The sequence below is a fragment of the Astatotilapia calliptera genome, chromosome 15 (genome assembly GCF_964374335.1).
Source record: "Astatotilapia calliptera chromosome 15, fAstCal68.1, whole genome shotgun sequence".
NCBI lineage: Eukaryota > Metazoa > Chordata > Actinopteri > Cichliformes > Cichlidae > Astatotilapia > Astatotilapia calliptera.
Window position 1 is genome coordinate 14747643 of NC_137436.1, and position 11454 is coordinate 14759096.

The 11454-nt window shown below is 38.0% G+C and overlaps 1 protein-coding gene across 3 annotated transcripts in view; it reads right to left on the bottom strand.

Moving 5' to 3' along the window:
* The window catches only part of lpgat1 (lysophosphatidylglycerol acyltransferase 1), a 64840-nt gene extending 55488 nt beyond the window's left edge, over positions 1 to 9352 (bottom strand). For 2 of the 3 annotated variants that reach the window (XR_003274601.2, XM_026193997.2), the window contains exons 1-2: positions 8783 to 9352; positions 7864 to 8116 (exon numbers count right to left, since the gene is read on the bottom strand). Coding sequence is in view for 2 of the 3 variants with exons in the window: in XM_026193997.2 (XP_026049782.1) it covers positions 7864 to 8101 (238 nt within the window). In the remaining variant the exon portion in view is untranslated. Of the gene's footprint in view, positions 1 to 7863; positions 8117 to 8398; positions 8508 to 8782 lie in introns of those variants that run through there. The other variant, XM_080289805.1, reaches the window with a different exon arrangement.
* Positions 9353 to 11454: the final 2102 nt, after the last annotated feature.

Consider the following 11454-nt stretch of genomic DNA (forward strand, 5'->3'; position numbering starts at 1 on the left):
TTCATGCTTATAGCCGATTTATCTAACATGTATGTTTTGGGACTGTAGGAAGCCAGAGAGAATCCACACAGGTACAGGGAGAGCATGCCAACCGCCCACACCTATGCAAACGGCAGGACCAAAACACAGCAACAATTCACCTTTTCTGTTAGACTGGGATCAGTTTTGAGTTTCTTCTTTTATCGAAATATGTTAGGTGATTCACCTTACTGCCTGAGGATCCTGAGGAATAACATTATTATCAACATCACTAGAACTATGTTGATCTTATGGTGCCCAGTCCTTCATTAGTTGAAGCAGATTTACGGTTTACTTTACTAAGCACATTTGCAGGACTACCACGAGAGCTCACACAGACTGTATGCCAAGCAGCATCAGTCCACTTTTGCAGTGCTACCAGCAAGTCCTTCTGCTCTGGTCCAAATGTGAGAATACCTTACAATTAGAGCTGGGCGATATGAGATTTTTTCATATCACGATATGTTTTTTTCATTTCAGGCGATAACGATATCTATCACGATATAAGCCAAATAACTATATTTGTAAGATTTAAATGTGCCGTTGCTCACAAGTAAAATGTGAAATAATCAGCAGCTTGTTTTGATTTAAATATTTATTTCCCATAATAAGTTCAACAGGGTAGATGTACTTAAGGAACATGAGACTTTTTCAGATAAATAAAGGCAAATATTGCAAACTACACAAAAGGCAGCCGCTAAAGCGTTTAAGTTTCAAAATAGAACAAACGAAACAGACTAAATTGTCAATTCCACTTAGAAACAAAATATTAATTCTAAAAATAAATCTTAGTTTGTTTTACAGAAGAACAGACAAAACTGACTAACTTTTGTCAATATCAAATAAACTGAGAACTAAAAGGAAATTCTCAATCTCTCCTTGTTGTATAGCTGAGCTTTTCAAACAGTTTTAACAGTTACTTTAGTCTGACAAAAGCCGAATGACGAATTAGCGCTTCCAGTCAGAGACTGAGGCTACGTCCACACGTACACGGGTATTTTTGAAAACGGAGATTTTCCGTTTTCGTTTTAAAAAATAATCCCGTCCACACATAAAGGCAGAAATGAAGGAAAACGCTGCTATGAACATGCCAAAGCAGCAGGTGGCGCTAGATTCCTAACCGTGCAGAAATGTTGGCCAATCAGAAGTCTAGAAGCCTCGGTGGGAAAAAGTAAACAAAGCTGGGGCATAGAAGCAGAACCGAGTCGTATGTGTGGAGGGACAGTAACTGTGTGTATATGTAAGCATTTAAACACTGCAGAGAGTACAATTAACAGTAACAGTATTGTAGAAATTCATTTCACTGAAACAATAACGTGGTGCACAGTGTGACGCATGCACCAGTTTATTGTATTTCCAGACTTGTTTTCGGCACAATTTACAGTGCACGCTACTCTGTTTTTTGTCAGACTTGAAATAGCCGAAATACCTTCACACTACGGAACTTCTATGGCTCTTCCGTTCGACAATCTCTCCGGCATTGCAACCATCATCTGTTTTCTCTTCGGTCACGCTCGGTTGATTTTTCTAGTCGGCACACTCATTTCCTCCATTACCCGCTGGCTGCTTCCCAAACAAACACACATGCGGCTTGGCACTTGTGCTGTACGTAACAAGTCACGCGACGTGACGCTGCGGCTGTGATTGGTTCGGCTCTGCGCTACTTAATTTGGATTGGCTGACCTTTTTTTTTTTTTTTTTTTTTTTTTTGAGGACAAGAGCGGCGAGGTCTATCGCGATAGCTTAATTTCTCTATCGAGTAAAAGTTATATCGCGATACATATCGTTGTATCGCCCAGCTCTACTTACAATATAATTAATATTTTGCACTTTAAGTAATACAAATTAAAGTGCCAGTAGTATTTCAACAAAAACAATAATGTGCAAATAGGAAACTAAAAATGGCTTCTGTCCGTAAGTTTAAATAAAGCTTCAAATTAAATCAAAAAGACTATATTTTCCCATCCAAAATAATAAGCTTTCAGAGTTTCCAGATGTTTCAGTTCATGGAGTAATGATTGCAGTGGACATGCTGTGGAGTGAGTTTTGCTCTTATCCGTGAGATGATGTTCCCAGCTGCTGATAACCACACTAAAGATGTTCTCTGTCCTGACTTCAGCCATTTGAGAGGTGCATGAACCTCTTTACAGGACAAACTCATCTATTCAATTTTGCTTAATACTAGTAAAACAGAACAAAACAAACATTTACATGGTATTAGTACATGAAGTGTCGTCACATTTTTAAAGCTGATGTCATCCTTTATTGCAACCCGAATAATCAGCAGCCAACAAACCAGAAAAGGTGCAAAATTCCCACAACTGTCCATTAATTAGGAAAGAATGCAGCTCTCGGTTGAGTATCTAGTTTAGAAAAAAAAAAACATTAAAAAATAAAGAGAGATTAAGAGTGCATTCACCTCATAGTAACATAGCTACTTTAACCCTCAGCCTTCACTTGCACCCTCAAACTGTGAGAAAATCTGGAATTATAATTTAATTTCATATAAGCTGCCCCTGTGATCACCAAAACATCCTCATGCGAGTGTTTGTTACTGATAAAATGATCCACGATATCTACAAAGCACCACTGTTCTGTTTCTCCACAGGAGGTGATGCAACATCCGTCATGTGTGATAGTTAACCAAAAGCATAGCTTTAAGACTGCAGCGTATTAATCTGTCAGAGCCCTTCCTGACATATTTGTAGACTTTCTGGACTGCAAACACAGCCTGAACAGACTCCAACTTATAATATCCATCATACGCCATGATATTTACTTATCAGTCTTTAGGAACATCATCGATAAAAACAAGCAGCTAGGAGGACTCCTTGTTTAACAGTATGCTGTCAGTTAATTGGTATAAATAAAATCATAATCTTGTGCTTAAATGCTTCGGTCAGAATGCAACGTTTCATTCCATCCAATAAAACATTTATGTGAAATTGCATCATAAATTACTGATGAATTCTTGAGTTATGGCCAGAAAAGACATTTTGTGAGGTCATGATGGTGCAGACCATGGATACCATCTAAAATCTGGAAAAAGACCATTCATAAGAAAGGATGCATGACTGGACAAAAAACAAATAATTAATTAAAATCATTCCAAAAGTACATAAATAGTTTTTGCACAGTTTCTTAAAACATGGCTTATCTGACCAATTTATTGTTAGATTAAATGCCAATTAGGATTCTGCCGATTACACAAAACTGCAAAAAGAGTGTTTATTACGATGAATCTACAGCAAAGTTTACAACACATTTGTTTGCCAAAAGTCCCACATAACAGGGCAGCACAGCATCATGTTAAGTATGGTATGCAGACCAATCATGAATACAGTCACAGTCACCCACAGGCCCATTTGGAGTCCAACTGTTAGCCAAACAGCAATGATTAGACTCCACAGCAGGAGCATTTAAAGCAACCAATACCCGCTTGTTTTCAGCATCGTAAAGTCTGGCCACTGAACCTGCTGCAAATGAAGGTGCTGAACAGTTTTCACTTTTGCTTGCAAGGCTTTCTATTAATGTTGATTTAAATTATGGGAAGATTTATGGAAAAAAAAAAAATCAGATTGCCCTTCCCTTAGAAATTGGAGTAGAAGCAATGTGCGATTTAAGATTGAGATCAAGTCTGATATCAGACTACAACATTTATTGAACACGGAAAGAAAAATATGGACTATAAATGTCGAAATCTGTGACCTTGGACAAAAACTAGAGCACTGAAATAGTGCTGTATCGTCCACACTAAAAGATTGCAAAGACAATGCGGGGAACCGGGGTTTGAGCAGGTCCGCTTTGTGTTGAGAGGTAACAGTGCTAACTGACTCAACCTTGTCCCAGTGCCCTTGAGCACAAAATTCAGACTGTCACATACAAAAGGACAACCAGGACTGCCCGCTGAACAGTTCATCTCATGCTTTTTCCGTCTTTTCCCATTTATGTTTTTTTTTTTTTTCCCCACATGTCAGAACTGTCTGAGCATCAAAGCCACAAATGAAATTTGGTCGGAGCTGCATAATGATAACATCCTCAATTGTAATTATACCGCTCGGACCAAATTGGAGCTGCATAATGATAACTTGGATTCTTAAAAGCTATGCAAGTATATTTACATAGCTTTTAAGCAGAAGTAAAACTGTAGCAGGTAGCTCCACATCTTTGACTTAGCAGAATTTTTATAACAATAACATTACTCAGACTTTGAGAATAATAATAATAATAATAATAATAATAATAATAATAATAATAATAATAATGTTGCATCATAGCTGGCTCATCTCTTGCGCTTATGTCCATCTGCCCAGCAAACATTTCAAACTAACCAAACGCCGACTGCTGGTCTTTTCTTGATATCTAATCGATTCAAAGTTAGTCCTACTGGAGCTGTCCAGTCCAACCACATTTGAGTTTCACACATTTTGTAAAATTTGTATTAATATTAATTATTTATTGTGAAGAATCCGTTGGTAAAGTTTAGGTATTTGCAACAAACTTGGTTAGGGTTACAAAAAGATCCCGGATTGGGTTAAAAATAAAAGGACTCTCTCGGTTGCCATGGTAATGCCACCCTGCTTTCACTGAACAAAATGACACAATGTCTTCTGTTATGAAATGTAACTTCCTATTCAAATGCAATACCTACACGTTTGAAGAAAAAAAATTAACCCCTGCTGGATAATGGTAAGGTTTCAACTGACTGGAAATCAAAATGGGGACTCAGTAAGCCATTTTTTATCTCTCTCCATCGTGATTTGTAATGCAGCAATTCTTAAATACAAAGTTTTCATTCATTTAAAGAAAATGTATTTTTTCTGTGGACCCACTGTAAAAACCATATCATTTATTTTATCTAATACTTATTTAATTTGGCATATTATGAATGATTAATAGAAAAAGATGTAAAACTTAAGAAAATACAATTAAACGCTCATAAATCTATACACTCCTTCACACTTCCAGAGCTGTTCAGTGGGCTCTTTGCCAGGCTGATTCTGGCCCCTGGGCCTTATGTTTGACACCCCTGCTTTAAAGTGATTTTTCAAATTTCGAAATTGCAAAGCATTAATGGCAAATGGCCTGTATTTGTATAGCGCTTTTCTAGTCCCTAAGGACCCCAAAGCGCTTTACACAACCAGTCATCCACCCATTCACACACTGGTGATGGCAAGCTACAATGTAGCCACAGCCACCCTGTGGCGCACTGACAGAGGCGAGGCTGCCGGACACTGGCGCCACCGGGCCCTCTGACCACCACCAGTAGGCAACGGGTGAAGTGTCTTGCCCAAGGACACAACGACCGAGACTGTCCAAGCCGGGGCTCGAACCGGCAACCTTCCGATTACAAGGCGAACTCCCAACTCTTGAGCCACGATCGCCCCAATGTAATTAATTAGTTAATTAATGTAACTAATGTCCCATTTTATCTGGTTTTCATCACTTTAAAAGATCCAGAACAAATACTAGTACGTACACATAGCTATACATAGTATGAGTAGTACCAGATTGCAAATTACAGTGTATGTCATACCTTTAAAATCTGAATTAAACTTTAATGGCCAAATATCTCACTCCAAATCCTGTCGATCAAAGCCTGCAATACATTTTGCTCAACGCAAGTCCAGGTGCTCTATAGAGTGAAAGCTTTGAATTATTAATTAGCATGCCTTGTTGCTTCCTATGTTCACCACTTGGCAGTTTGTAAGCATTTTGCTCCATATAAATGAACCCGACTGTAGCCTGAGTCACGTCAAGATATCCAACCAGCCATTCGAGTGGAAACAACGACGACCTGTGATATTCGTGTCTGTCAGGTGAGTGTGTCTGATATTCTGTCTCCATCTGTCATTTGTGGAGCACACCAACAATTAGCTTCATTACTGATTTATCTGGCAACTACGCTCTCAGTTAATTAACCTATAAAATGTCAAAAACGGTGAAAAATGTGCATTGTAATTTTTTGAATGCACCAGACGCTTTTTTAATGTCCTATTGTGTCCGACTACAAATCCAAAAGCTATATGGAATTCATTTACTGATAGAAATGACAAAGAAAAGCACAAAATCATTACAAAAAGGTTTTCTTAATCTATAATTTAATCGGCTACTTTAAATGAACCGTCTGCAAATGCACAATTCTTATATAATTAAGAAGAAATATATTCAACCTTATAAACAGCAAGCAATGCATTTCAATACAACACCACTTAAACAGAATCAGTTATTAAAGCAAGTAACCACAATTATTTGAAAAAGCTCTACTGAAAGTAGGGCAAAGTTTAGCTTTTTAAAATCAATCTCTCTTTCTTTGCTCTGTTGCACAATCTCAGTCACACTTTTCACTCTTCTTAAACTTAACTTCATTTTTATTTTTTTAAGAACTGTTGTATATAGAAAAGTTTTTGCACCATCTTACAATTATTTCCCTTGTGGGATCAATAAAACATCAATTGAACGAGCTGTTTATTTTTATTGAATCATTTGGCCAAAACATTAGTAGCTTATTAATCAATTAACCATACACCTGAAGCTGCAAGAGGTAACATGTTTCCACAACTTGGAATGTCCAAGAATAGACAAATAGCTTCCTTATTGACTCGTTTTTTCAACAAATGGTATTAAAAAAAGAAAAGAGGAAAAATTACTAAATTTACCCCATTTACTGTCTTACATCAACCTGTGACGCTGCATCAGTTTTAAACTATATAAATATATATAAAACTAGTGTGGAAGGATTTTAAAATGCTTCTGCTATTTATCATAATAAAGATATTACAAACAAACAAATATATCAGTATCATAAATGGCCATACTGTTTTTGTAAATGCTGATATCAGCCCTTTATTTTGCAGTCCATGCCCAATATAAAAAATAAATAAATAAAAAAAAAAATTATAAAAACATAGTTACACAGGCCAAGAGACCAGTTGGCAACCACCTGTTGCTACAGAAAAAATTGCATTCTTCTGCTAGTCGTAAGTGCCTGCTGAAGGTGCTTTGAAATCAAATGCTAAAGCCTCGTTCATGTCGGCCCAGAGCGTGGCGAGTGACGCAACGATAACCATCGGTCACTATGGAAAAATGTGTATGCCACAACCAGTTTGCTATTGCTAGGTGAAGTTGGTCACAAAGTGGTATACCACACAGAAAACCTGTGACTCCTTTGGCCAGTAGCAGATTGTGAAGTTCACCTGTAGTTTGCATGGAATTTGCTGATTTTTCTGCAAATTCTCGCCAACCACTGTCCGAGCAGTGAAAACTATCAAACATGAAATGCAAAGCGAAAATGACGGCCGTTCAGCTTCAACGCAAAATATGCCCTTTTTGATTTGGTTTGGTTCAGCAGTAATGCAAAACATCAACTTTTACAACGTTTTACAGTAGGACATTCAGCAAACCCCAAGTTTGTTAAATAACATGTTTACACAATATTTAGTTGTCATGATGCTGGGCGGTATTAGCCAATGCTTGTCTCGCTCTCTTTCATGTAAGTACATCTAAGTCACAGCAATAAGCATTTGTTTCTCTCAAACAGGTTTTGGGTTGATGTTATATGCATTAAGCATTAAAAATGTGTACTTTACCCTACAGCAAACAGAATACTTCTATTAGCTTTTGAAGACTTTGAAATTATCTTCCCAATAGCAATAACTTCTTAAGTAACCTCATAGGACCTGGAAGAAAACAGGCCTATGTGAAGAAAAGACTTGAAGCTCATACTGGTGTTAGAGCAGGCTCCTGCATTATTAGATGGTCACCACTGAACCCATCATCCCCACACACACACACACACACACACACACAGGATGACAAAAGAGGAAAAAAAAAAAAACATCTTACCTGTATAACCTGCAACCCAACCCCATGAAGACACCATGGCCAGCAACCACTTGAACATGATGCCTTCAATGTGCCAGAAAACGGAGCGGTCCCATATTCTCAGGGGTTGAAGCAGCATCAGGTACAAGCAGTAGGATGGGATGGCTACACAGTTGTTGATGAACATAAAAGTGAAACGGAGCACGGATCTGAGGAGAACCCAGACCAGTTTCCCGGCCCCATCCAAGAGCTGTGCCATCCTGATACACACCGTCTGCAAAAGGACACACGCACGGCAGCAGTTAGCCTCTCCTACTGACTTGTTTCACAAGACAGGAAACAAGTCATGTGTGCAACTTGCATCACGTTATCCTCACTGTACACAAACTGTCTGAACCAATCCCCAAATTTACTCATAGCTATTACACACACATCCGTACACACACTCTAAACCAAGCAGAGTCTGCCGCTAACCGGCTGAGGCTATTTCACGGAATTTATATGTAACACACGCGTCCTGGACGCTGCAGTCACAGTATTGATAATGAAGATTTACTCTTAAATATGCCCGCTCCTTCTTCTTTAGCGACAGTCTGCTAGCGGCCAATCTTTTACAGTTTTCCTTGCAAAGACAGCACCATAAAAGGACCAGCCGCTCAGGACGCGGTCGAGTACTTCATGACATGCTAGCTAGCGGTGGAGTGAGTTAGCATAACGAGATTAGTTAATAAATATTGGCACTATTGCGAAATAGACCGACACGCACAGCATAGGAAGCTAAGACTTAACACTCCAGTGTTTTACGAGACAATAACACACGTTAACTCGTACGCTGGGTGTCTGGAGGCTCCTGCAAAGTGCAATAGCCGTGTGCCTCATCCAGAATATAGCCCGACCCCTGTAATTGAGTAGTAAAAGTCCTGTAGCTCATGTTACTCACCCGGTTACCGTCACTGAAGCATCCAAGGACGGCCGAAGGTGCAGCTAATTGTTGGAGCGAGATAAACGCTGTCACGTGTACCCAACCCAGGAGGTTAAGTTAGCAGTATTTGCAGGTCGGCATGGTCGGGCTATCAAACGTGGGGGTCAAAGGTGGAAATACTGCGCGATAAAACTGCGGCTGCACCCATTTAGCTATAAAACGCGATCTGCTTGGGAACACACTCAATCCCGGAGGGCACCGTTAGCTCGCTAGCTGGCTAGCAAGCGACTCCACTCGAGCGCCGCTGGCTCCATCTCAGTCAGACACCGGGATAAATCCTCTGATGCATCATCATCATCACCATCATCGTCATCGTCAAGTTAGCCGACCTCCCATTAGCGAATATTGACGAGAGGCGGCTCAGCCGACGAGGGGAGGCCTGTTGGGATCAGCCCTGATCGTTAGACAAACGCGCCTTAAAATATGCACCGCAGGTACACATCAAATACAAAGATCAGCGATTTCTCGTCTCTAGCTTCCAAGAGCCGTTGTCTTTCTCCGGATGCCGATCACACCGCGTCAATGTACACAAAAGATCAACAGGATCGGAAATGATATGATCCTGCCTTCAAAATAAAATCTTCTTAGTAGTAATCGTACAAAGTGAAGTCAGCTTTTTTTCTTTTTTTTGGTCTAGATATTATGCTATTAAATGAAAATAAAAGGCTTAACTAAAAATCCTTACATGTCCACGCCAGGAACCTTTAGTATTTAGTCACTTTTGTAGATTAACATTGTTAAATGTTCTTATAAGGTTGGATTCCTCACTGAGAAGATAAAGTAGTTTGAGGAGCTCCTGAGAGAGAGAGGTAATAACAGAAGGAGGAAAGTTAGTAAATAAGGAAGTGCAAACGATTACTAAAGAGGAAGTGAGATTAGCTATTAAGAGGATGAAAAGCAGAACGGTCCATATGACATACCTGTGGAAGTATGAAGATATCTAGGAGAGAGCTCAGTGGACCTTTTTACACAGTCCACTGAAAGGATGAGGTGCAGAGGTGTAGTAGCTTCAGAGGGATAAGGATTATGATCATCATCATCACAGAGATCATTCCTGTTATCCAAATATCTGACTATAGTCTATACATTTAAACAATGATCACCCAAACAGAATTAGCAAAAATTAGCTTAATTATCGCACTTTTTTAGAGTTTAACTCAACAAATTATAAATTAAGTCAACCCCGAGCAGCTGCTGGAACAACTATTAGCCTATATTGGATGATTAACAAGACCCCCATCACACTTCCAGTATTCACTTTGTTTAATGTTTTAGGAAGATCATCCATATAAAAACGGAAACAAAACACCTGACAATATCCTTCCTAGTCAGATCACGCTGGTTACTAAAAAGGATGTAGGTTCCAATGAATAAGTCTTGATTAGTTCACTAAAGATTCAAATGTCTGATTATTTACAAAGTTACAAACAGATCATTGTCACATAATCATCATGTTTTTAATCTTTGAGCTTTTTTTTTCTCCATATTTATTTGTGCAATTTTTATACCTGAATATATTAGATTTTTAAATGTATTCTTTTCGCAAAGTTATGAAAAGCTTTAATGTTAATGGTGTGGTCCTGTGAGGATGTTTTACATACATTTATGTATATGTTTTCTTTTACTGTTTAGTTTTTGCCATAATAAATCATTTCTAACTTTTTTGTGTAATGAAATGTATTAAGAAAATTAAATGTTTCTAAACATTTATTGTTTGGCCAGATCTTGTATAAAATAAATTTTCACATTTATTTTATTTTTTAAATTCTCCATAATTAAATATCTTGAACTTATAATATGAACTGTATTCTTAAATGTTTATTGCTCTGGTCATGTGATCATACTCTACTTATTCTTGTTTTTTGTTTTTAATACTCTTAATAGTTCAATAAAATATTACCTATATTATGGAATAATGTTATATATACTACAATACTACCACTACTACTAATGATGATAATAATATTGTAATCATTGCCACACTAGTTCAATGTGAACTAGAAACTAATTTGAATTTCTATTGCACAATGAGGTCATCGAGACACTGATTTTGAAAACCAAAAGCGGATGTTGTTGTTTTTTAAGCGCTTCTCGCTTGATCATCTGACGCCTGCCAGTAGTCTGAGTGCGCAGACTCCGAAGTGCTGATGGTTGGTTTCAGTCTATGACCACAAAAATAAATAATAAATTTAAAAAATCTTATGACTACATCTGAAGTCATCTCGGCACATTTCCAGTTAGTTTTTAAGCTCACATTTGGTTGTGGATATTTTATAATTATTATTTTTAACAGGCTTTGCCTTTTCTTCTCTAGGATAGAAACAGCGTTATGGTATTTTAGGAACGCTGTGAGCGCAAAATTAATAACATTATAAAAGTTTAAAATAATTATAGCTCACTTTTAGGTGCTTAAATGCTGATGAACATAACAGGAAAGTCAACTGAGGGGTAAAAATTTAAAACGCTAAACTATCAAGAAAGTGTTAAATATGATGTTATAGACCAGTCATTTAGATAAATATGAGGCTGACAGCACAGATTGTAATGGTCTTCAAATGAAGATGCTCCGTTAATTACTATGGGCTGCCCCCTGTTGGCTGTCTGTGCAACTGCATGTATGTAGGACGCTA